The 27,621-nt window shown below is 41.7% G+C and overlaps 1 protein-coding gene across 1 annotated transcript in view; it reads right to left on the bottom strand.

The window, feature by feature from the left end:
* SPATA16 (spermatogenesis associated 16) overlaps positions 1–27,213 on the bottom strand; it is a 97,924-nt gene extending 70,711 nt beyond the window's left edge. Inside the window, 8 exon segments of the mRNA XM_049802566.1 lie at positions 9,609–10,192; positions 10,195–10,246; positions 10,375–10,508; positions 12,198–12,317; positions 13,735–13,945; positions 14,264–14,350; positions 25,449–25,534; positions 27,084–27,213. Of these exon segments, the coding sequence (XP_049658523.1) occupies positions 9,609–10,192; positions 10,195–10,246; positions 10,375–10,508; positions 12,198–12,317; positions 13,735–13,945; positions 14,264–14,350; positions 25,449–25,534; positions 27,084–27,213 (1,404 nt within the window).
* Positions 27,214–27,621: the final 408 nt, after the last annotated feature.

Raw genomic sequence — 27,621 nt, 5'->3', positions numbered from 1 at the left:
ATGAGATTCTTTGGCAAATTCCATGAGATCGCTTGTGCTTTCCTCTGCCAGACTGAAAGGGTTAAGACTTAGTTTGAATACAGCAATAACCTGCTAGCCTTGCTGGAGCTGATTGCTTTGCTTTTGCTTTTTCTTTTTTTCTTTTTTTTTTTTTTTTTTTTTTTTCTTATTAGCAGAGGAATGTTTAATCATGCCTCTCCGTTTTAAAGATAACTTCATGGTTTTCTCTGGAGTGACTTTCAGAGTGGTTAATCAGAGGGACAAACCTGAAAAGGCAAGAAATATTTAATTAGTGCCTTTTCTTCTGACTAGCCAACAGTCCTAACCAGACACCTTCATTTCAGAGCCATCCAAGTAATCAGCCTGGTAATGTCACTGCATTGCACATCAGGCACCTGGCAAGTTGAACACTAACTGCATCCCAGAAAATGTCTGCTAAGGAAGGCTACTTCTGAAAATAACTTTCAAAACCTGATAGCAAGCCTCACACAGGACTGAAAACAAACTGCGTTTTGTATATTGCACTGTAATCCAGTCCTTACAACTATTAGGCACTACGAAAAATACTGCAGGAAACCAGCATAACAAAGAACCAGTTAATGGTGGTTTTGTCTCAGTAGGGGGGGGGGGGAGACAGTCTAGAGAATAAAAAGAGAGAGGATTTTCTCTCAATGACATGATTTCATGCAGCATAACTTTCTAGCTTCTATTCAAAGTCATACTGACATCTTGGTATGCAATTTCAGTCAGCAGAGCAGGAATTGTATATAAAACTCCTGTCTTTATTGTTAATGAGATTTGTGTAAATAACTTGCTAGAAAACATATTGAAAATATATAATTCACTACTAAATATGAATGCAGATGTCAGGTTAGAAGAACTAAATTTACTAGGCTTCCTGCAATGTGCTCTGCAATGGATAATTCAAATAATACGTACGTATGGTATTTTTGGCGTATTAGCTGCTCTGTGCAGAGTTAGCACTGGATTCTGTAATAGCAGTGTGTGTGCAGGGCCCATTTGCTATCTTGGGCTTATTATTGGTTACACAGTACCTACTGAGAGGCGAATGTACCTCGGGTATGCTAAGTTATGGGAAATGGTCCCTGTTTCTATTCAGAAGACTGCTGTTTGCCAGGAAAGCCCAGATCTGGTGAGTATTGACTTTACCAGATGAACTTAGCAGGCTGCTTGCCCTCCTCGCGGGGTCTGGTGGGGTGGGATTCAGCCTGCGCTCCCCACAGTTCCACTGGGTTTATCTTAAACCCTGCCTATGTCTAGGCTTAAATCCTTTCTTCAGCTAGAACCAGCCTTTCTGCAGGAACCAGCGGTACATGGAAAGGATTTGGTGACCCGGTGGGCCAGAACGTTAGAGAAGTTCAGACCTAAATTTTATGTTCCCCAGAGGCTGACATGGAGCTAGGGTTTGCACCTCTGTCACTGTTTTGGCCTTTTTTAGAGACAAGAGCTCTCGGCAAAAATAAGATTTCAGGTGCCCACCAAATTAAGAGGATACAGCATTTTAGTTCGTGCTCATTTCTAGGTGGATGCTGCTTTATAAAAATAAACTTGACGTGAATCTTTCCCTCCCACAGAAACTAACGATGTTCCCTGCAGCAGTCCTAAGCCAAAGTCATTCCTGTTTATTGGCCCAACTTCAGATAAAGGCTTTACCTCCCCCCAGTGCAAACTTAAGGGTCTTTCTCATATTGCAAATAATTTGCTTTGGAAGCATTAGATCGGGAACAAAGGTTTTAGGAAAATATCATCCGTTTGACTTCAGCTTAATCTGTGTGCTGCATTATAAATCTGTGCCTCTCATTACCAATCCCTGTTTTATGGAGTGTTCCCGTTATCAGTACTGCCAGGGTGAGAGGAGTAGTCACAGAAGCAAAAAGAAAAAAAACCAACCCCAAAGCTCTCTAATGAAACATATATTGTGGAATCGATATACTACAATAGTTTCCAAGGAACTTTATATTCTGTACAACATAGGGATTTATAGATTGCTTTTGTAATACAAAATTTGTCGGTCCACCACTGCGAGTCCATCTAAGATCAAACCAAACCGAGGACGGTGTAAATATTCCATCTGAAAACCAAACAATCAGACAAAAGTCAGAACTGATACCAGTACCTCCTCTTGACAGGCTTGTAGTCCAAGATGCCTATTGGACTTTGAAGCAGGAGCATCAGTCTGTTGATGGTGTTCACAGGAGGAGCTGGCCAAAATGAATGTTTTTTTTGGAGGCAACTGTCAGCTGGTGCGATGTGACTATATTGTAGCAAGATTGAGAGCTGTCATGATTGCTTGGAAAAAGCAATATAATTTCAGGCCAACTAATTTAATCCCTTTGATGCCAAGAGATTTGCTACTGCTAAGTCCAAACACGGAGATATCTCACCAGCACTTTTATTAAGGCAAGCTACGGGAAAGGTTCACTCCATTTTGACGGACAGGATTATTAGGGAAAAGCAATAATTTGCTGAAGCCTTATTTTCATGCCATTTCTGGATATGACATTGAAGCTAGCTGCAAGGCCAGCTCTCCCCTCTTTCCCCACCTTAGGATACTGTGGATTTAGTAAACTCCACCAAGAATCCTCTCAACAGTATTGTCAGCATTAGAAACACAACGCATATCCGTGCCTCAGGAATAAACAGAAATAAAGCTCTTCCCTAAAGTAACCTAACCAGAATTCATTCTCCCCTACTTTTTATTGTTTGGTTCACCTCTGTAAAGCTTTTCAGCATTTATATTCATTTTACACTGTCAAAAGCTGAACAGGAGTAAGATAACAAATGGTTCTGGTAGCAGCTGTCACCACCTACTGTCTGTGTATGCCTGTGTGAATCTCTAAATGGAAATAAAGTACTTTAATAACACGTTTTCTCTAAACTGTCCTCATGGATAAAGTTACTCTCAAATCAGTCCATGAACACTTTCCAATTCGGTGCCCGCTTCAGCCTGTATCTCTCTCTCCTCTGCAGAGCCTATGTAGGTATGCAGCAGTATGATTTAAAGACATTTCAGAGAGAAAATACTTTAACAGCACACCTTCTGTGACCGCCGCTTGCCTGTATTAGCTGCCTTTGGTGCTTGAACCTTCTCCTAACTTGCCTAATTTTCTTGCAATAAATGCAGCCGATTGTCCATCGCATTGTTGCGCTGGCTCTAGCCGGGAAGCGCCCAGAGCCACAAATTAAACACGAATTATTCTGCCCTCCCTGTTCCTGTACGATACCTTCCAGGAGCAGACGGCAGCTGGGAGGATAAATACCTCCAATTTCTTAGGGCCCTGAACACAAGGGAAACTCCACTTGGAGAGGGGCTCTAAGGCACTGCTTCGTCTTGAGAGAGGCGAGGGAGCATCGCACCCGTGCCTTTATCTGTCACTGGGTACCACGGTGCCCGTGGTGCATGTGGGGAGCTGTGGGGTTCAGGCACCTAAAGATTTTTGGCAGCCCAGCTTTCAGAGAAGCCCTTTATGGATCCAGCCAGCAGTGAGATGCCCTGAGCCATGCACCACGTTGACAGTGGAGCACAAGTCTGAGCCCATGTCTTTCACGATGGGCTAGTGCCTTCTCCAAGGCTGTCCCAAGTATTTTTCTTTTTTTTTTTTTTTAACTCTTTTTCTCTCTTTTTTTATTTTTTTTCTCGCCCCCCCCCCCCCCCCCCCCCTTTATTTACCTACTGAGGAATCTACTACACCGACCCTGCCTCTATTTTTCAGTGACCGTAAAACATGTGGTTCGCTTGTGTTTAGGTCAATGAGGCTTTTGATTGTAAGTGACAAGTGGTAGGTGATTATTTTTAATCAAATATACTGCTTAACATTTACAAAGTATGGAGAAAATATTTGGTGCTTTTGAGCACCTGTCACCTCCAGGTAAATAATTTAATAGCATGTGAGGAAGCCAATTAGAGTTAATTAGAAATTGACTGATCTGCTTTGGCACCAAAATGATTGGAAAATATGGCCTGTCCTTTCTGGAATGGGGATTTTGCTCTTGTACACACACAAGCGAGAAAATATATTGTTTTATGGTCAACACATAGTATTCCTTTGAGGAAAAAAGTACTTTATAAGCCAGATATGTAACAGCAGTTCAGGCAAGAAGAACAGGGGCACGAATCCTTATAGACAAATAGCTGTGCAGTTCCTCAGCTTTATTTCATGGTGATGGCCATGCTGGAAATGTCTAGAAGATTAATAGATTCAAATTCAGTGATCAAAAAATGGGAGCGTGTCCAAATGGATCATTATAACAGATTCCCACTCTATCCCACAAACCAGATTTGAACCATCTGTAAGTTTCACATTCCTGGTCTAAAAATCTTCTGCAGCCGTAAAAGACTGTAAGTATCAGTAGGGGGGGGGTTGGGGGTGGGGGGAAATCAATTTCTTGGCTTTGCAACCTAAAAATATAGCAATGGGACTACAGGGAGAGAAAAACTGCTGATCATCAGGGCTTTTTTTTTTTTTTTTAAAGCAAGTTAAATGAGTAGGCTGTATTTAGGAAACTCCTTTGTTATTAGAGGTTAAAAGAATATTTCTAGAGCGTAAAGTCAGCATCTCATGCTCCGGCTTTCGGGGATCAGTAACTGTCATCTTTGATGTTCTCTGTCCAAGACCCAGTGTACTCCCAGGAAGTTTCTAGAGGAGCTGTGCTGGTGATAAGGATAGATAAATTATGAGTCTGATTTTTAGCTCCAGAAAGTTGGTGCTAAAAAATAAATATTTAGCCTTTCACATGCTCTCCCTTGAGGACTTTCATGGTGTTAAACTGTGTCTAGTCCTTGCACAGCTCTTGTTGATGAGAGGGGAAAGGGAAAACTCTATCAAGTCCCATTTCTCTAGCCTTTTCATTCTGGTGGATGAGCAGGAATTCCAGTCTCCATGCTCCATAAAGCAAGGGATTGCACATTGTTATACATCGATGGCTTCTTGGACCTCTACACCCACCTGCAAAAGGAGACAACGTTGGTTGGGGGAGGCAGGGTGGGCAGAAACGTGGCTGTGCCCCAGACTCTCTGCAGCAGCTAGCACCGACCCCATGCCCACAAGAGAGAGCACATCCAAAGATCCTAATCCTACAGCGCTCCACCAGTGGACAGACTACTTAAGAGGAGCCTCTTTTCATGCAGCTATTTATATAGGAAATACTAATTTTTGGTTCCTCATATAGCGAAATTGATGGGAGGCTTGGTCGAACCGTGCTGCCTAACTCTGTATCGGTACGTAATTATGTCCACGAGGCACCGGTGCCACAGCCGCTGTCAAGATATTAGCTTTTTGCAGATATCGTTGCCTGGAAGAGGGAGCGTGGTCTTGACAAAGCCTTCTCCGCAAGCAGTGAATCACAAGGCAATGAGCCACAGGAAAGGTTAATCTAAAAACTCAAGGTGCGCAAAAAAGATGGCACTAATGTTTATCTCCCTGCCATAGGAACGGTGCCCATAATAGCCATCTGTGGAAAATGGAGATATTCCAGCTCGTGGAAGGCACCACAACAGCACTCTGGTGAATTAATCACATGCTGTTTGAGGCCTTCACCTCGCACACGGGATGCATTTCATGTCTCTGAGATAGTCTACGCCGAAAGCTGTGTGCTGAGATACTGTGGACTTCTTTCTGTGCACAGCAGTTGTGAACCTTTCTCATTTATTTTTTAATCGCAGGGGAGGATTATTTTCAGAACAACAGGGTCTGAAATTTAAATGTGTGCAGGTTTTAAATAGGCTGATGTTTCTGAAGTCTTTTATGCTCTCTGATATTAGGAGATTAGTTTGAGACAAGATCTTTCGATCCTCATAAAGGTTTAATGTTATTTTGTCGCTAAGCTGTTAATAATTGGCTAGAGATTTTATAGATATACGAATATGGTTTCCACTGAGGTTTTAAGCTAAAGAGTGATTTCTCATACCCTTCATATCCCAGCCCAGATGTTCAAGTCCTATTTCCCTACATTCCAACAGATGGATGCCAAAAATTTAGGGAAATTTACAGTGTTTCTCAATGTAGTATATATAATATACTGTATTACTGAGCTAGGAGGTAGAAGAGCGAAGACTATTGCCCCAATTTCTTCAGCTATTTTGCTCACTAGCAACAGAAAGTACTTAATTCTTAAGCTCTGATGGTGAGAGTTCTCCAAGGGAGCATTATTTTTTCCTCTCCCCGGCCAACTGTAATGCAGTTGACTAACGCTAAGTCCCTCCTGATTAATTTAATGGTAGCTAAATAGTGCAGAAATAGCGAGAAGCCACCAATTCTTCTCCTGATAATACTGCCTTCCCGATGTCTGCGGTAATCAGCAGCATGCTGTCCAACATATAAAAGTCTCTAAATTAAACAAGCATTTCAGTTTTCCTTTCTGGCTAATAATTTTCCCCCTTTTTCCCCCAAATCCAATAATTTCAGTGCTAGACTTTCAGAACTGCCTGTTATTTGCATATCTGAAAAACAACATGATCTAAAGAATGATAATGCGACGCGAATATATAGATGGATCTAGAAAAGACATTTCGGCTTAAAGAAGAGCCAAGAAATGGATGATATTTGCAATATGTAAGGTAACTTTAGTGATACTATTCAAATTTAACGCTATGCACAAGCTTTTCTGCATCAGGGTGTCTAACTTGAAACGTTGTAATGTCAGACTAAAGCATTAATTTCCTTAAACCTGAAAAATGTCTGTAAACATTTTGCACCAGAAACTCTGACTTTGAATTTCTGTGACCTTTGAGCTTATTACATACCATGGGTCTCTTCGCCCACATGAAATGCAGAGGAATTTTTTGTTCATTTCTTCAAAAAGCGATGGGCAAAACAACCACAGTTCCAGTCTGAACAGTTTAAGTTTTCTGGTTTTCTCTGCACCATCTCCAATTTGTCTATATCTGAACAAATAGACAAATTGGAGATGATGCAAAGAAAAGCAACAAAAACAACACAGAGGTTTAGAAAATGAGACCTGGGAGGAAATACTAAGAGGGCTGGATTTATTTCATTTAGAGAAGACTGAAAAGAGAGATGCTAAGAGGTTGCAAGTACAGAGAGAGTAGGGTGGTTAATTGCTCTTCATGTCAAATAAGGATACAAAAAAAAAAAAAGTTATGGGCTATTTTGCAGCATGGAAGATGTGGAAAAAACTTTCTATCAGCTTGCTGATATAGATGAGAAGTCCCTCTTGCTGGAGATTTTTAGAAACACAGTACAAAAGTGTCTTTCAGGGGTATTCTGGTTTTTGCTTCTGAGGAGAACTGGATTAAGAGGCTGCTGAGAAGCCCCAGCCCTACAATTCTGTGATTTTCCGGTCACTCTGTCCACAATCCCAGGAAGGAATTCTTTAACCTCTATTTATTCTTTCACCAGGATGTCTATTAGCTAGCCTTTCCATTTCATTTTAGGAGCAGAAAAGTACTCCTTTCCTCTCAAGTGACAAGTGTTTTTGTCCCCATCATAGCTCATTTCTGAATGTATGGGGGGGGGGGAAGCCTAAAGAGGATGGCACTCCAATTTCACTCACTGCTATAATATTTATTGTTTTAAAAGAAAACATCTTCAGTATTGTAGAAAAAAACCAGGAGTAGGCTATTTGCTTGTCAGCTGCAAACCTCTAATGTTTTACAAATGCTTTTGAATGAAGTTGGGCAGTACAGTGCTGAAACAAGTACAGTTGGACCCTTTTTCAGGATGTCAAGTGTATAGCTGAAGTGATTGGGGTCAGAGTGGAGATAAAACGTTAGAGAGTCCAGAGAGTCCAGCTTGCAAGTCCTCTATTCTAATCACCAACTATATTCCTGTAAAGAATAAAGTGTCTCTTTTCTTTTTTTTTTTTTTTTTTTTAATTTTATTTGCAACACAGACACTAGCCTTTAAAATCCTTACAGCTACTAAGAGCGGGTTTTTGCATCATGTATCGTGGAAAAAGTCAAGCCCTCATCTGCACAGTAAATGTTAGCGGCTGGGTTAATTGTGAGGATATAGGGTGTCTTTCAAAGTTTACAAGACAGCTATGCTCTTGGAGATACTGTTTTCAAAATGCTGTAATGCTACCTCTTTGAAAGCAGCCTTTGGCTGTAGAGTGCTACTATTTAACAGGTTTAACATTACTAAAAATTGAGAGGCTGATGCCATTATTAAATTTCATTCTGCACACAAGCAAACAGTTTATCATAGTCTGTTCCCAGCAACTGTAATCCAATTTTTGTTATCTTACATTGTTTAAAAAAGAGAGAGAAAGATACTGTACATCAATCTGATAAAAATTTTTAAATAACTGGTGCTTTTTTGTGATTATGTTGGGTTTATAGCAGCATTATGGAAACACGACAGGGTAACTAAAATCTGATTACGTCTAAGTCCTTGCCCATTATGTGATTATTATGAACCATGACTTCTACTGGCACATTATGAATTACATGGTCATAATACAAGGGATTTCCAATATAATTAACTGAGATTAGCAGCACTAGAGAAATCTGGGAATAATGATACAACTCCGAACAATCAGTTTTACTGTAAATGCTGCTAGCTCTGGCTTCCAGGAAACAGGACACTGGTGGATGTAACCGTGACCTACCTGCTGGGCTTTCCTACACCTCCTTTCTCTTCCCTCCCCCTGTGACATTAATTGCAACCTTGCCAGAGTGTTCGGAACTCTCCCTTTTACTCTTTCCTTCTTATATTTTAGTGATAAAACGTAAGGCTGGCTAAGATTTTAATAAATGTCAAAGGTCTTTAGATACCTCCTTTTGGGGGGGGGGGCTCAGCCTGGAACTTGGGAAGGGCTCTGCTTTTGAAAACATAGAAATAACTACTTATCAAAGAACAGATCTGTTTAAGGCAGCTCAAGTTTGAGTGCTTAAAGGCAGAAAGTCATGAAAATCACAGATTAGTTTCAAAGATCATAGCCAAGGTCATATTATTGCTTTAGTATCTCAGGCAGGCAAGAAGACTTTGTTTCCACAAAAAAACCCAGCTTTTGGACTCTTAGTTGCTGAAGAGAAAGCCATCTGTGTCCAGAGAGGGTTGCTCGCTACTAGACCTGTCCTTTCTCATGCAGAAAGAAAGGGATTTCTACACAGATCCAGTGGCCATCTTCTGGCTTTAGAGAAAAAAGGGGAGCAGCGCATGATGGAAATGCTGTAGGGAAAAAGAGAGACTAAACCGCACCTTTTGTTTAACCAAAGGATTAAACATTTCACCCAGTAGTGCCTGGACAGCTGAGGTAGAGTGGGAGCTCCCCTGATTACTGAGATATCATTGCCCCTGATTGAGCTGGGATTAAAAAGAGGAGCAATTTTTTTCACTCTGTGGGGCTTAAATTTCCTCCATACATAAATACAGTTGAAGGCTTAGAGAAAAACACAAAATCACCTGAGATTTTTTTGGTTCAGTCCAGTGCCCCCCTCCTTCGATGATTTATTTATAGCTCTTAATTTTCAAATTTCACATGAAATTGCATCTCAGGATTTTTATTAAACCATACACATCCCAGGTTTGTGCTCCTTGTTCACTTTGATGTTATTACACCCAGTCAGTACAATGACAGCCTTAAATTTACTTTGCTATGGTGATCGTACTTCTTTAACCCCATACCTTCAGTGCTGTTGAGAACTGCTCCACTGCTGCCTCGTAGTTCTTCTCCCTGTAGGAATTGCTGGCTTCCCGGAGGCTCATCTGAAGCTGTTTGTCAATGTAGGGCAAAGCACTGCTATTAGGTGTGCTCAGAGCATCTGCTTTTTCAGAATCACGCCACGCTGATTGTGTGCTTGTAGACGCCACAGGCTTGGCAAACTCGAAGGAAATCTCCTCCTCGTCGGTGTAGACCAACTCCATTTCTATGTCCATCAGGGTTTTCAGAGGAATATGAGACAGAGGTGTCGGGATTAACTGATTGCTAGTCTCTAACGTTGTTTCTTCTTCTTCCACAGCTAATTTATCCTTGTTTTCTGATTTCCTTTTACGGCTTGCTCTGTCTACATTATTACTTTGGTTTTCCTCCTTTTTCTCTGCCATTTGTGTTCTCTCCATTATATTTTCTGCTGCTCCGTCCCCAAGGTGGTTTTTGACCTCTTGCAGTGCTTCTGGGATATCTTTCAACTTCTTTGCTGCTACATTTGACACCTTACTTCTATGCATTTGCTGAGAGGTTTCATTCCTGCCATCCATGCTTATGAGATTTTTTGGAAGTCAGTGTTGCTTTCTGATGCCGTAACTTGAGCAAAGAAAGAGTACTAGGAGAAAAGGTAGAAAAGTTAAGAATACTCAAATGTTGCAAAGCCAAAAAAAAGCATGCAAGTGCTCTCTCTGCTATGCATATTGTAGGCACGACTATGAGAGAAAACTCTTCAGTAGTCAGTACCCAGAATATCAGACTCGCTGTAATTATTTTCTCTTTCTTGTGTAAAAGTTTAAGGCCCCTTAAATATTTTTGATAGTTTTTGATAACGGATGTTTGTTTACGTAAAGTAATGACAGTATACCCGTTTGTTATATCTGCAACAAGAAGGGAAAATCTGGCTTTTAATCAAAAGAAAAACAACCAAAACCCTGTGACTGATTGACTCGCGTTGTACGTTGTTACGGAGCGCGAAAAATCACCGTGGCCTGATTTTTGAGAGCTCGTAAGCACGGTGACCGAAGTCAGAGAGGGGTGTTCAAAAATCAGGCAGACTGGGTATATTCCAGAGGGGCATGAGCTCCAAGCGGGGTCCCAGCTTCCACTGCATTTGAGCCAAATTCAGATCCGGATTTGGGTTTCAAACCTATTTCTTATTGAACTGCCTGTAAAGGACACTGGGGTGTTGCAGCTAAGCAGCAACCCTCTGCCAGTGGTTAAGAGCCTAACTCTCAGTTCAGGGAACCAGTAGGGGATTCCAACTGGTACAACAAGGTGCAGAATCAAGTTCATAAGCCTCTTCTCGACAGCAGCTCCCGTACAATCGGAAAGGTGACTTGATCTGCATTGTAAACTCGTAATCGTGCTCAGATTCAAAGGAAATGTTGATTTTCATCTGCCTCTGCTGACTTCAGAGTGAAAAGGTGGAAGGCACAGGTAATTCTTTTCTCAGTTTTTCCATCAATTATGAAAAGTTTAATTGTGAATAGCTTTAACGATGATCGTATTTCAGAATGGTTTGTTAAGCATAAGCACTCAGCCTTTGACCTTGTGTTATTGTTCAGCAGACCTCCATATGTTTAGCACCAGTTTAATGGACTTAGCTACAGGTACAGATTGTACGCAGGAAAGATACATAATAAATGCATTTCTGTTCAGCCAGAAACAGATTGTAAACAATAAGCAACGTGTTGATTTTTAGTAAGGGCCCTACCGTATGCACTACTGCACTGGTAAAAGCTGCTGGAGTATGTCCTGGATGCTGTGGTACAGTGAACCTTTATAGTTTAGGGCAATGGGCATTAGGCAATGGGCAGAAATTTATAGAAAGGGGTAAAGAGAAGAGGCAAAGGCATTTTAGGCCGTAGGAGAAGTTGATACTGGATTCTACTGTAAATAGGGTTTCAAATCTTTGTCACGTTTCCCCCCCCCCCTTTCCCCTGGCTAAGCTGAATTGCAGCCAGGACCATCACCAGCCCTGAAGCAGGGAACTCGTTGATTTTGACATTTGTTCGCTACCTCCAGGCTGAAAACTTTACTGTAGCAGAACTGCCTGTGGAGAAACTTATTCCTCCTTCCACGACTGCAAGAGAAGGAGCGAGAGGTGAGGGGATAATTGTGTGATTTAAGGTAATTTCAGCAGACTTTTTTCAGCAATGTGCTGAGCAATCACAACTCCTACTGAGTTCAATGGGGATGGAAAACCACTGGCCCTTCCCAGATAGTGCTCCGCACTTGTCAGAATAGAGCTCAAAGGAATCATATTTATAGCAAGCTATTTTGAATGGCAGCAGTAAAGCAGCTGGAAAAGGCTAATGTACTTGCATCTGGCAGCAATTTTACCTGTTTGTAAGACATTCAATCCCTTTTTAAAACAAACCATAGCATAGCCTAAAGATTGGAAGCCGCGTTTTTCAGTGCTGGCTTCAGCACTAGCTAATTTAGGAAATTATGATTTATCTTTGCTGTGCAGCAGAGCAGAGAGACTCCAGCCAGTCTCAGCACCAGCTGAGGGGATGAGCCTGACGGTCTTGGTGCCGCGTCGTGCCAACTTAACTGTCACGTACGGGACCTGCGGTGGACCTCCCCGTGGCCCCGCAGCATATGGCTATACCGTGTTCCGGAGGGGGAACGCAGGACTTTCACAACCTCTTGGGTGGGCTGTTGACCAAAGGTCCTATAGAACTCTAGAAAATGAGATTTAAGCGTCTACATGAGAGACAAGTTTTCAGGAATTTTCCTCTGAGCAGCCGTATAGTACTGAGGAGCCCTCAAGGAGAATTAGTGGACTCTTCCCCTCACCAGAAAGCTAACAAAGGCAAAGCCCTATATCTGATGGGGGCTGATATCAGTGTGAGTGGGAAATTGGCTGGACCTAACTGTTTGCCGTGAAACTGTCTTAAGAATTTTAAATTAATTTACCATGGAATAAAAAAACAGCAGAGCACAAACTGTGAAATACACACCGGTAATTCTTTAATCACTTATGGATATTTCTCTGGTGGGCCAGCACCTGAAATGAACTTTGCTATATCAAGTGGATTTCTACTGTTCCTATTGTATTTTTAGGTATTCAGGCTGATTAACATGACTTTGGGTTGTGCAATGGAAGCACGTTATAACTCAGGCAGGCTCATTTTAATCACTGCCTCAATAAAAAAAAAACGCTTCCGTGGAAAAGCTTTTAGAAAATCATTATCTTTGTCAGTTAAGTATTTTCCCGAGACTTTGGTTAAAATGTCTGGTTTTTATTTTGGAAGCGTTTACTGTGAAATGCTTCTAATGAATCACTGTGCGAGGGAATATAGATAGACAATTTAGCGCTATCGTCAGAAGGAAACTACTCTAAATTTGTGAGCTCTCAGGAATGATCTTCCTGATCAGTTATAAGCAGGCTCAGCTTTCTGCATATTTGGGGGTTAATCTTTGCTAAGAGATGTCTGTCCATGGCACTACCAGCTGCTACAGCTAACTATTTTGTTGGCTCTGTTGGTAAGGAAACTACATCTTTTCAAATGGAGAGGCTTACGTGAGGGAAAAAAAAAAAAAAAAAAGCAAAAGGAAAGTAAGATCATTTATCTTGCAATATCTTCTGTTTTGTCTGTTGATTTCCCAATATATCTAAGAAAACCTTCTTGGGGAGAGTGGCCTGCCTACTAGGTAACGTAAACTTCTTTATGTGTATAATCTTATGAACCCTATTACTTATGCTTTTTGTTCTGTATCTAGTTTGATTCTGCTTTCAACACCTTCTCCTATTATCTCACATCAGATTAGAGAAGAACCTGCTGATAAATCACACTGGCCCTTTAGCTGGCACCTAGTTGTTAAATTCTTTGCCAGTTCTTTGATGAGCCCTTTTTTCTTCAGAATTTAAACTTTGATTTCAACCAAAAAGGCTTTTGCCCTTACAGTTGTGAAGTAAAACCTTTTTAAACACCAAAGACCGCAGTGCTATCTTCCTGAATCTACATATAGCAAGGTAGAAACACTGGGCTACATTCAGCATTGATTTAAGTGGAGTGACAGGAGAGAGGAATTTCTTCTAGTAGTTCCCAGAGGGGATTAGGCTGCCTTGAAACTGGACCATTACATTGCTGTTACCAGCTCTTTGGGATGTGAAGTCTGTGGGGCTGCGCTTCAGAAAAAGGTCTGTTTCCCAATTTCGGCGAACTCTTTCAGTAGACAGCACGAGTCGCTGTTTCTGAGGATCACGGTTGCCTTTTACAGCACGGGCTATGGAGGAAGAAGGCAACTGAAGGAGAGATTCCCCCGCGTTGGCCTGCTGGATGATACCCTCGCACGGTTTGGAAGGCTAGGGGGAAGATACGGCAGCTGGGAAGCAGAAAGGGGACTCGACAGTTAACGTTTCTTACTCCGAAGCAGGTTCCTTACGCTGACCATGCGACAGCAGTCCAAGTGGACCCATGCTCTGACACGCAACATGCCCCATAAACGCCTTGCTAAAGCTCAGGGAAAAATCAGGCGTCAGATCTGGAGACAGCAATAATTATCCCTCCCCCCCGCCCTGATTGGAACTGGCAGAGCTTTCTGTTGTCACTGTTTTGTTTTGTTTTCACTTCCTCTGCAGCATAAGGTACAAGCTGCCTCGCTCAGGATGGTCTGGCTGTACCTCATCTGCTGTCCCAGAAGCTCTAGTCATTAGTGGTCCATCTGTATTTTGTGCTCTCTGCTGTGAATGTTCAACGCTGCACGGTTTCTAGAGGATAACAGCACAACATTTTTCAGCCAGAGCACGACTGTATCTGCAACACGCGTGCGTTTTGTGCAAAGATACCCCATCTGTCTTCCAGTGAGCTCACTTGTGTACCAGCAGCCATGTAGTTGCCTTAGCCTGATACCCCACCATGGCTGATTCACCCTGCTAGAAGATACATGTAATGACAACTGCCATATCGGTATACTACTTTGGCAGCGATGCAACTTTTCCAGAAAGTTATAGGAACCAAACTCTTTCATCTGTAATAGTCTTTTTCTCCCAGAAGGCTGTTTGAAACCACAGGGCAGTCATCTGCCACAGTTCATTTCAGTGCGAATGTTGGAAGAGGCAAAACTGCATCCAAAACTATGGAGCAAGTATAAGAAAATTATACCACTGGTACCTGTACAAGTGTTATCCCACTCCTTCAATGTCGTCTAGTAGAGACAGAGAAATATAGTACTATAACAAAACACATCCAAAGCCCCACAACAGATAGGTCATTAGTTGCCCTCCTCTACAATAATTTCACTTATATTGAATTCCAGATATCCTGATCCATCTCTAAGGTGAGGATGCTCCAGTTTTATCACTTAAAAATGAAGAAAGATTTATCTGTATTAGATTTACAGACAGACTTTCTGAATGAGCATGTGCACCGACAACAGCTATGCTGAGATCTGAACTGGAGATTTTTCCAGTCCATCTTTCAGCGGGATGACTTTTTAAGCACTTCCTTTACTGCTGAATACCACAAAGGCTCAGACAATCTATTGATGACGAAGGTCAGCACCTTCTTAGCAGCCCATAAAGTGAGTCTCTCACAATCAGGTTTCAGACTTTTTAAGGTTCTAGCCATTTCTTTAGGCAATGAAGCAGCCTAGTTCTTTTATCTTGCTATTTTTATTGTTTGAAAGCCTCGGTCACATCTGATCTTCTTTATTTTTAGTTTTCTTTGGGGGGAACACCCCCCCCCCCCCCCCACCACCACCTTAATGTATCTTTTTTTTGTTCACTACTCTTATTTCTTTGTGATAGACATAAGTAATGGCTCATTCAGTGCAAAATCAGAACTCCTTACATTTTTCTTGCTGTGAATAAGGGCACACTTGCCATTATTACAGCTGCATTGTCCACATTGGTGCAGTAAAGGTTTTGTCAGCACTTGCACTCTAAACACTATTTTCACCCACTGTATTTAACCTGTTTATAAAAATAATAGTAATAAATTGGGTTCTGGGCTGAAATTTGGCAAGTTTCCTTCATAGTAGTTTGCAGGGATTTAACCATATTATCCTAATTGCTCTTTGAGGCTGAAACTCACATATTAATTGTTTATGTGGTGCTGAGTACAAAAAGCACTAATCTCATTAGGCTATAGACATAAGAGAAATATTAAACTGTATTAACACTTACTGTTTACAGCTATCAGATAGTTCACTAGGCACTCTTCTGCAAAGACAGTAAGCTTAAGCTTACCATTGTTCAAAGTAACACAACTCCAATTCTTTCTATTGCTCACAACAGCTTATGGAAGTTAACTAAAGTTGAAGATAAATCTGGCAGAAACAGAATGTAAGAAACAAACCCTGGTTAAAATACTTAATGTGTCTTTAAGGATAATGTGCAAAAAGAAATAGGAATTACAATTAAAATAATCAAGAGGAGTTTTCCCAAGATAGGTTAATGACGTGGTTGCCATTCCTTTCTTGAATAGTGCTTAAACGCAGGAAAGAAAGGACGGCATGAAGATCACTGTCACGCATCCAGGAATCCAGGAGTCTTCTGTGAAATAGCTGGGCATTGACTGGGCAAAAACGGAAAATAGACAAATCCCTATTCCCACCAATTTTGGATTGTCTTGAGTAGTAACGGGATCTGCTTTCTCTCCCTCCTGAATCTTTTCCCTTCTTTGCTCTCTGTTTTGTCTGTTTTACCGTTCCTGCTTGCCTTTCTTGAAGTAAGGATATAGACACCCACGGTCCTACGGAGCTAGCTTGAGTGGTTTAAGAGGCTGCTTCTCCCAGCTGGTCAATACTACCCTTCTCTTCGACTGCTGCAGCTCCTAGGGCATTTCTGTGCAAATTAAAACAGCTCAGGGTAAACAGATTCACAGAGGTACCTGCGATCTGAGCTAATCCATTTCATTAGGCACTGAAGCAGGCTGGAAATATATACCGTGAGCTAGGAGTGCCCAATACGTCAGCCATGGGAGAGGGGAGAAAGAGAGGGGGATAAGCGGAACTGGGAAATTTCCGCTCTTTCTGTCTTCTCCAGCGAAAGCCCATCATACGTATTTATTTGGTTTGTTGGCCTAGCCGAGGCTGCGCGCTTAGGCACTTGACTGCCAATCTATAACCAGCACTAAGGCAATTTTTTTAAGCTTTAAGGTAGCATCTTCAAAGGCTATAGTGCTCACCAAAATGGGTAAGCCAATCTCACAAGACAGCTAAAAGGAGGCTCTTAATATTTTCCGCTTCTTTGGGGCTTCTCCCCCTCCATGTATTCTTTGAATTATTATTTTAAAACTTTACGTTGTTGAGTATCACAGCAAAAGTTGACTGCCAACAATTTAACACAAAATTAAGCACCTCAGTTAACTATTTATCGCTATGGAGATGCACAAGGATCTTATTAACAAGTTGTTTGAATAAAATTAGAGCTGTAAAAGGACAGTAGGCTAACAGCTACAATTATAATTCAAAATCAGGAAGGAACCATTATCTCCCTAGCAGCACATCTGAGGACAGTGAGGCAAAGCAAATACAGAAAAGCATTGGTGATCATAACCTGGAAGAAGGAAAAGGGAGATTCAGTACATAGTGAGGGCTCAGGATATGTGCTTGGTAACTAGTGCGAGTTAGGAAAAATTGGAGAGAGGGAAATTGAGGATGTTTTCTGCATATGCTTTTTAGGCACTGTGTAACTGTCTTCCTTACACTCCCTCCTAGTGAAATACTTCCTCTAAAAGTGTGGGAGAAAAATACTGAGAGACAAAAGAGACAGCAGGGAAAGCATTTCAGCTCTGCGTAATGATGTCATCCTATTAGCACAAAGCCCTGCATTGTCGATTAGGAAAAAAAGGTCAACGCTGTGTCTGACGGGGATGTGAAGCCTGGCCAGCCTTCCTCGATTGGATTCAGCAGCTCAGCACTGCGGGAGCGGAGCAGTTCATTTTCATAGCTAAAGGGCTACTGAGAGGAAAGAGGGAGAGAAAACGGAAATTTTAAAATGGTAAAGGTTTCTACAGCAGGCTCCTGAAAGTGGAGTTGTGAGAACAAATAATTCCTCTGTGTGAGGAACAAGGATGTATGTGTGTGCCTAAGGTATAAACAGACCAGTGAGCTTAGGGTAATCCCTAAATGAAAAGGAATGCAAAGATTGGTCCTACAACTGAGACGTTGTGCTGAAAAAGCTTGAGTTTTTTTCTTTTTTTTTTTTGGTACTGCAATATTTCCTAATTCTGTTGGGAAGACAAGAAAGCAATTTTTGAAGAGATTACAAAGCAAACGTCCAAGTGTCCTACTTGCTCTCATTCTGAAGGAGATGAAGAACTATCGATTTTCTGAAAAGATTGCTTTGAAATGGTGGGAGCTGAGTACTTGTAAAGAACGAGTGCAGAGGGGCAAAGTTTGGTTTAGGAAGGTTGCCGCAGACCGTGCTATGGGCTTGATTAGGTCTGCCACCATGCTATTAAGAGGTCTGCATCTCAGAACCGCTCTGGGCAGCCCTGCCTGCAGGATGAGGTAGGAATTCAATGAGACCTCGCGGTACAGAGAGAACTCTCTTTCACTCCACAGAATAATCGCATTCCTATGGGACCGGGCCCTAGGAAAGCCCCAGCCTGAAGGAGACATTAGCAGACCTCTAACGACTTCCATTACCTATTGTGCAGCACACAACACATATCAGCTGTCAGATCCCCAGCAAAGAAGGTGCCTGACACCTTGCAGGGCACTTAGATCAAACACATAGCAAGAGAGATGTGGCTGAGGATACAGATCCTTTTCTTGCTCTAGTTATACCAGACAAAGAGGTTACCATGACTGAACCCAACTCTAGTTGCTGGTCGCCCACCCCAAGGTGGGTGTCTCCTTACAGTCCCCTCAATTCTGCTCATTAACTCGTTAATCGAAAAGAGATGTGTTAGATGAGAGCTACCATTTCATCTGTCGGTGTTTCTCTTCACCAAATGCAAAACTCCGCGGCTACCTCCTGTGATATTTTATACGGTAAAAAGTTAGCTGCAACACCCAAGCTCCTGACTAGGACCACCCCATTTGAACAAAGACAACTTTGGTAGTGGTCCTTGCTTTTGGTTACACTATGTCACTAGGATGAAGTTGGGGTGTGCAGAAACCTGGCAAATCCGTGCTAGAGCTTCTTAAGTCACTAATTTTATTGGACACTTAGTAAAAGAACTAATATCTTTCTTTGCCTAATTCCTTGCTCTAGTAATAACACAAAAAACCTCCCTAAATCGAAGTTAACCCAAAGGAGCAACAGGGAGAAAAGGAATGCATGAGAATGGGAAGAAAAGGCAGTCAGCAAGTAGGGCTCTGAGAAACTAAGAAAAGGTTTAAAAAGGTCATCACATCAAGATGCAAAGTGAATTTTAGTGGGCTGAGAGGCTGTCTTCCTTCTGAATGTCCTTCAGTATTGCTCCACTTCCCCGTAGAGGGAACCTCCCGGTATAGATGTCATTAACTGAAATTCCTTTTTCTCACCTTTTATTGTTGTGGCTTTTATTTCTTCGATGCTGTTGTTCTTTATGACTGTTGTATCTGATTTCCAATGTAAGAGTAATAAATGGAAGAAAAAGTGTAAAAAACGGTAGAGAAAAATGCAGGGTGAGGGAACAAGGGAGCAGAGAGCGGGTGCTGGCAAGTCCCTCCCGCTCTCCTCATAATAAGGATGCTCTTGCAGTAGCTCTGTGGAGACCACAGCCGAAATGGGAAATCTTAAAGACCTAGTCCACATCTCCCACTGGTATAAATTAACATTGATCTGTCCCAAAGATTTGAGCAAGCCTGGACAGATGGAAGCTAATGAACCTTTTGACTACAAATGGGTCCCTACCACCAGAAATTCATCTTTGTGAGGAAGACTATGCAAATGATATACCTCCATATCTCAGCAAACAAAACTAAGTTCCCTTTTGCCAAGTTAGCTACCACATTTCTATGGCCCCAGCAGTACAATTTGTCTTGAAGCTTCTGCTCAAGTGACCCTTAAAGGCAGTTTTGAAATTCTTCTGCTTGGGTTATGGAGGCTAATAAAGCGTCTGATAACTGGTGGGAGGGCACTGAAGCATTCATGCATATGAAATCATATGCACGTCTATAACCTGAGATTTTTCTGATGCCATGAAAAGAAATGCAGAACTACTGGTGCTTAATTATCTCAGACTTTCAGAGCTGTTTCCAGACTTGGGTATCCCTGCAGTGAGTGATGGTTAAACAGGATGTTTATAAAAAACCCCAAACGAGGTGGAGAGGTTTGTTTCCAAACCAACAAGGCTTTTTATTTACCTTCAACAAGCTGTCTTAACAATTACTGCTTACTGAAGGTAAGGGCTAACCTGAAACCTAGAGCTGGCTTTATTGAGTGGATTATACACAGAGCAGTGAAAACTGTGGCGTGCACAGGAGCAAAAAGAGGGAGAAAGTCTCCTGGTGGCAGTAAAACCTGTTGAAATAGCCAAAGCATCATCATCAGGGACTAATCTGGTTTGGAGCCTGCTTGATTAAAAATAAGAGGCAATAATTTTCTTATGGCTCCATAATTCAATTGAATAAGTTGGTTTGTTATCTAATACTGCTCTGTCATACAGAATGATCTGTATGTTGAAAGCCCTGTTCAGGCATAAACTAATTAGTTTTTCATGGCATAACCAGTCCCGTGAAGTGCTGTGCTTCTTACAATGTAAGAGAAATTGAGGAAACACAATAACCCACAGGGTGAGTCTGAATTTCCCATTAGATATGTAATTAAATATTATGAGTTGCACTGGGACGCAGAGATGTTAAACGAGTTAGCCATAGATGCGCATCGTTCCCTCTTCGGCTCCTAAGTCAGAGCACAATGGTGGCAGCTATCGTTGACCCATCCTCTAGACTCCTCTTCATACCACCGCTACAGTTGCCTTATATTAATGGCATACCTCCGAGGGATTCATCTTAGATACAGTATTTCTGCAGTAATGCTAGACAGAATGCGGCAAAATTCAGGGGTCAGAATATACGATAAAACATTTGGACAGCTTATCTATCCACCTCTTTATTTCACTAGCCGCTTTAGCAAATACTCAAGTTATGCTTATTCCATTTCTCACAGTGTGGAATAGTGAACTTTAAATATTCCTAGGCAAAAAAAAAAAAAAAAAAAAAAAAAAAAAAAAAAAAAGCTTGGGAGGAAGGAAAAAGAGAGGGGTAGAAAGATAAAAAATTTACATGACACCAGGTGAAGCACATGTCAGTAATCAGGGGATTATATTAATTAAAAAGATATCTTAACACTTTCCAAAGTCATCATTACAAACCTAGAAAATTTAGAGTTAGGATTTCTGGAGGTTTTTTAACCTGTGTATTATAACGATGCATTTCACCCTAATTGCTTTGTAATTTGACATGCAACGGTTTAATAGTGGCAGCTGAAGCAAATCCACTAACAACCGAGAGCTAAAGTATGCACAGATGAGAGCTCCTGACAGGCAGAGCTTCAATTCAGCAACTCTGTACAGGCAATAGAGCTGTAACATAAAAGTTAGCAGGAGAGAAAAGGTTGTGAAAAAGGACTGGCTGAAATAGCTCAGATTAACATTCAAGGCAGTTCTTTTACTTTGACAGGTTTTAGTTTCTTAGGATGGCTTTTGGTTTTAATTTCTTCTTTTAGCTACGGTGTCTTCATTTACCGGCGAAGAAATTGCCTTTTGTGCAATTATTTTAATCTCTGTGAATGTTTATTACCTCTGCTGCATTATTTTTGTCAATATGAATTTTAACCTTGAAGTGCTACAAGAACAGCAGGGAAATCTTTCTTCCTTCCCTTGATGAATAGAAAGGTACGTGGGACAAGTTCTAAAGGTACAAATTTCCCATTCAGGATGCGCGAGCGAACCCGGTCTTTTGACACGCTTATATGTAATGACACAAAGCTGTAAGAGCAGTGATAGCCAAGGGAAATGCAGTGGCAGTTGTGAGCCCCTGAAAAAAACAGCAAAAACCCCCAGATCCAGAGGTTGATTCTAACGTGGTTTTGTTCATTTTATTAAATGTGTGTTTGGTTCTTGCCTTTATTTCCTATAAACTACGCTGGGACTGGAGCCAATGCTGTCACAGACTAATGCTGATTCTGTAGCCCATGCTTTTGTAACCTTTAAGTTATACTACTCTAATGTTTTATTTTATGACCTTCCTGAGGAAATTCTGCAAAGCTCCAATGGATGCAAGATATTGCAACCTGAATATTAACTTGTAATAAGGTGACCGAACGTGTTACATCAGTTGAAAGGGAATTATATCCCTTCCTTTTCTCCAGTTGATTTTGCCAGGAGAAACTTGAAGCGTTTGGTATGGTTACACCTGGGATGCAAACATCATGTTATGAACTTTGCCGTTAGTAGAGATCTTCCAAGGCGTTCTCCTAGCTCTGAAATTTAGATGTAAAGAGGAGCAGGGGTTTACAATTGCTTTTGTGTCCTGAGTACAGGTCACTTTCAGCCAGTAACCGAATCTATTGAATTAACAGGCTATTGTACATTCAGATTTGGGAGGTGACTGATGATGCTTTGCTGCTTTGTATCATCTGTTATTGTAAATCTCCCGGGGAACTGTTCTTCGGAAGGTCTTACAAGGTGGCTATGAAAGACTGAGTGATGTGACTTATTCACGCTGGGTTTAAGTTACGTGTAAAGCTTTGTTTCAAAACTATTTAAAATTGTTTTTACCCAATATCAACCTGCCCATGAAGGAACTGACAAGAACCACGATGTCAGTTATCCTCCCCAGACTTGAGGGTTAGGATACGGGGTGAGGATGGTGGCAAATCCCTTTGGGATTACCAAAATCTGGGTTTAGCCCGGGCCCAGCACCCTGCCGCTGTGATTCATTCCTGTCACCCTCTGTCTGTCATGAAAAAGGAAGCATAAGGGTGGGTGCTGGACTTGCACCTTCCTCCAGACCTGCCTGAAAGCCCCACGACAGACGGACATTTCGAGCTGGCAGCCCACGAGTCCCTCGGCTCCTGCCCAGGGGCGTAAATATCTTTTTAAATACCAGAAGCACGAAGATGCTTTTGTACACCCGTATACCTAACTGCGAAGTGTCTTTCCTCCTTTTTGGTGCTGTGTTTTCTTCTTGACTGTTACCGCCTTACTGTTGACCAACCCTGAACCGTTCATTTTGAAAAAAACCCCAGTATTTCCTGCTGTCAGAGTGACTCTGGTTTGCAGAAGGCAGTAAATTCCAGGTTTTTCATTTGTGAGGCTAAGTAAAGCCATTAAAGCTTTAACCCTCAGTTATTGCTAGCAAGGCATCATTTCAGAGGATGCTGGAATTAAGCTAATAAATAAGTAAGGGGGGGGGGGGGGGGGGGGGGGGGAGAACCACAACAGAAAGCTAAAGGCAGGGACTTTGAGAAGGGCCTGCTTTGCATCCTGGCTTCTGTGAATTCTTGCTGCAGCTGCTCTTGCAGCTGCATTATTTTCAACATCAATCTGGGCGATGCTATGTAATAGCCTCGTTACAGAGGGACTAAAGAGCTAACGGAATCCTAAAATCTTCAGACTTTTTATAAAATTTACATTCTGAAATACCATATTTAAGCTATTTTTCCATGTTTGAATTTAAATGGGCACAATTAGAGTTGATTTTTATTTTGTTTTTCAACTGGTAGTTATTGCATTGAGCAAGTATTCCTCGCGGTCACGGTCCTGCAAACACACACATGCAGCATCTTAATTTTATAGGAGTGAGTAGTCTCGCAGAGTCGCATAACATTAGACATGCAAACAAGCAGTTACAGAACTAGGGCTTATATTTATGATGAAGAAATGTGGAATACAGCACAACATTTTACATTGAATTTTCTGTATATCCTTTCAAAACCGTAATGATACGTGGGGTTTCCTCGTGGTTGGCCTTACCATTTCAATCAGTTGGTAAATGCCCTAATGACTTTGTTAGAGCAAAGACGAATCAATGCAAAACACTTTATAAAGGACTCGCTTTTACACGTGTCTGGAGATTGCCCAGAAAATGTGTCAGTAGTCACATTTGAATACTGTTACCACAGTATCTCATCTATATTTCCTAAATAGCTTTGGAAGCTTGGGTATGGCTATCCTGGCGATACCACCAATTCGCACAGATATAACTAAGGAGCTTTTAAGGAGTAGGCACCCTAAAGGGGACATATCTAATAAAATATGTTTTGTATTATTGAGTCTATTGTGATTTATTAGAATTTATTAGATTAATTAGATTTATTAGAATAAATTAGAATCTATTGATTCTAACGTAATGCATTACAGTATTATAATTCCTAAAAGCAGTGCAAGTACAAAATGAGCAGTATGGCCACCTGAAATACAACAGACCTCATCTTATTTAGCAGGCTGCTTACAACTCGGCTTCTAGAAGGTGTGCAATTAGATGATAATCTCAGTGTTACTTTAAAAAAATTTCTCTAGCCTTCAGGGCTGCAGGAAAAAGCTTGGAAATATAACTCAAGTATCATGTAAAGGCTCAGGAAATGAAAGGAAAAAAGTCAAAGAATGTATTTGTAAAAAAAAAAAAAAAATAAAAAAATGCCATTTTTATCTAGCTAGATGTTCCTGGTTGCCTGCCTGAGGACGTATAATGTTTAAGGTTAGCAATACTGAATGACAGAGGGAGGTTTTTATTGGTTAGGTACTGTAATAAGAGCAACTTTTTTTTTTTCCCCCCCCATTCTAATTATACTTTACGTGCATCTTTCTGGTAAGTGCGGGCAGATCATGTGATTTCTGTGCTTCATGGAGCTAATAAGACTTCACTTCTTTTCAGTGCCGCATGGATCAATTTACTAATATTTGCGAAACACAGAGGAATTAGAATGATGAACGTCCTATAAATAAATAAATGTATCTCCATTCATTAGCCAGGAAAGCTCTGTTTTGTTTCAAGAAGTGATTACTGAAAACGCTTTACCGTGTATTTTATCAGCAAACAAGGTGACGTTAAGTGGCAATATGTTAAAATTAGTTGCCTGCCATTCTTTTAACTTTACTGGAAAAAAGTTACATTTTCTTTTCAGATTGTATTTCCCCAAGTATAAAACAGATGCATTTGGATAAATAGATTTGGAACATATTATTAAATTAAATGAAGAAAAGGAAACATAATGCAATAAAATCCAAGTATCTGAAAAAAAAAAAAAAATTCTTTTCACAGGCCTGGAGTGGAAATTTAATGTTCCTTCTCTACTTTATCCTAGTATGAGGATGACAGGTATTCTATCATCTTCCAAAGTACCATCTGAGATGCCACTTCTGATCTGAACAGAAATGGATGTCCATTCATGGAGAACCTATTTCAAAATCCAGTTGAACGTATTAAATCTGTTTCTACACTGAGCACATTGTTTGTGCTTAGTACATTTATTACTATTATTACAATAAAATTAAATGGTGCCATGTGAGGTCAGGTTCCTATTACACTTCTACGTATCCATTGTAAAAGACTTTTTTTAAATAGACCAGGCAGAGGAAAGAAATATCCTTTGCGGTAAAATGGGGATACAGAAATGAGGCACAGAGAAGCGAATCCTACTCAGAGACAGACATATAGGAGGTTTCCTCCCACATTGGACCACTGGAGGAGGTATATTCATGCTCCTCAGGACCTGAGCTCCACTGATGTACGTGATGGAAAAAAAAAAAAAAAAAGCCACAACAGGTTTAGAAAAGGGTTTTAAGTAAGGTCCTTATTCATTTGTCAAGAGACTAAATTGCTGAACACGCTTAAATCAGAGTAACTTGTTAACCTTACTTTCTAAAGAAATTCTGCAAATGTACTTAAAAAATGCAGTAAAATATGAAATCTCCGCTGCTTCTAACCCAGACAAATAAACCTTGTAACTGCAGGCCACGAAACAGAGCTGATGGAGGAAGACGGACAGGAGTTATGTTCACAACTTGCAACACTGCAAGGGTTCAACAAGCATTTTGGAATAGAGTCGGAAATGGCATAAACCCCACAGAGAACAGTCTCATCCCAGTGCCAAGCTACTCTCTTAGGCGCCGAGGACTAAAGAATCCCATGAGCAGAGGGAGAGAAGTGAGTAAGAAACGCAAAGCAAAATCAGCACAGTTAATCAAGTAACTATGATACAAAATCTCAAAACTGAACAAATGTGCCATGTTGCTAAAAACCATTGTTTTGCAGATAAATGAATATTTTCAAGCCAGTTTGTTGTTGGGTTTTTTTGTTTGTTTGTTTTTGTCCCGTCCCCCCGTCCCCCCCCAATAGCTTCAGGCCTGTTGCTTCCTCTGCATGCTCGCTCCCCCAGGTACAACTTAGATATGGCATCTAAATTTCCCCATTTTAGCTCTGCAGTTGAGGTAAAACCTAGACAAATGAATCACTGCATCTTATCCGCGCTTACCGCTCTTTTGGCTCAGAAGCGCAGAGCAGAGCAAAACGATTATGGGGAAAAGTGTGGCAGGGCTAAAGCAACAAAAGGGGGGAAAAAATAAAATCGAAATGCCTAGGGATTCAGTAAGAGGGGAGAAGCATTGAAGATCTGAGGAGGGAATAGAGAAATAAAGGAAGATGATAGGAGCGTGAAACATGTAGTTGGATGATGAGTAGGACTAATGAAACCGAGTTTGCTGGGCCTTTGTAGCCGGCCTCTCTGGTGTCTAACAACGTGCAAGCTCTGATCGAAGCTTTCCCTGCGGCTGGAGTATTCACAGTGTCTCTCCCTCGTGTGAATTTTCCTAGTGTCTATTCAGGGGGTTGTTAGTGATGCAGTAATTTGAAGATAGGATCCAGGGAGATCCAGATAAACAATAATTAAGTCTTTTTCCTCAAAAAAAAAAAAAAAAAAAAAAAAAAAAAAAGCTGTAGTCATAATGAAATGGGACTGGAAGGAAGATGCAAAATGGAAACAAAATTGAAATAAAAAAGGAGAAGGCCCTTCTGCACCTGAAGGCTTCAAGGCTGATTTTTATTTAAACTTAAATGACTAATGGGAGAGGAAAAAACCTGTGGATGGAGACAGACTGGAGAGGGGCTGAGATGAGTTCCGTATTGCCAGATGAGATCCCTGAGTGGAGATGGCTGAGACGTAAAGAGGTTGATTTTAGGTGGTAGAAGGAAACAAGGGTTTTGGGTAGGTGGGAGAGGACATGATTGGAAGAAACCCATTGCGCTCTCCGGAAAGTCCTGAGGCTGGACCGTAAACTTGGGTGAGGCGAATTAAAAGAAAAGCTGCTCCCTCGTTAGTCCCATCCCGTTAAGCCTGAAGGCAGCAGAGGCGGAGGTGTGGGTCTCCTCCGCCACGGCCGGGAGCCCTCTGCTCCCTCACGGGCCGATCCCCTCTGCAAGCCCCAAAGCTACAGCCAGCTCGGGCAAAGCAAACTCTTAACGCCCCGTTATTCCTCAAAGGGAAACGTTCCACACGTGATAACCCAGGTCCCACCTAGACCCCTTCTGTGCACGGCACAGAGACGGGCAGCTTTCTCACTTACCGGCCAGGCTTCTGTCTGCTGCTGGCCGCTCCAGCGCCAGGCGGAATGTTCGAAAGACAACATTCCAGGTGTCCTTGGAGACCGCACCACTGGTGTCCCCCACCCGCCACGTCCTAGCTGTCCCTGCCATCCCTGCATCTTCGCCGCCCCGTGGCCCCCCGCATCCTCGGTTTTCTCCACGTCCTTACCGCCCGATGTCCCCCCCATCTCTGTGTCTCCACCACCCTGCTGCCCTGCCTCTGGCCCCACCACCCGGTGTCCTCCATGTCGTCAGCATCTCCACGTGCCCACCACCCCTCGTCCCCGGCCACCGCGCTGCCTCCCGCCACCCCTCTGCCTGCACGGCGAGCCCCCAGGCTTGGCCGTGACTCAGAGACTAAAAATAAAGGTGACAAATCTGTGCTGTAAATGAGTCCTCCAAGGCTAAGTGGCAAGTCCAGCCCACCCAACCTGCACTATTTATGATGGCTGATGGCTCTGTATGGGGTAACAAATTTGAAGCTCGTCATAAGCTTGGTTGAGGTTACTGCTCTAAACT

This window comes from Accipiter gentilis, chromosome 6 (assembly GCF_929443795.1).
Source record: "Accipiter gentilis chromosome 6, bAccGen1.1, whole genome shotgun sequence".
In the NCBI taxonomy this organism is placed as follows: Eukaryota; Metazoa; Chordata; class Aves; order Accipitriformes; family Accipitridae; genus Astur; species Astur gentilis.
This window is presented reverse-complemented; position numbering and strand designations above follow the sequence as displayed.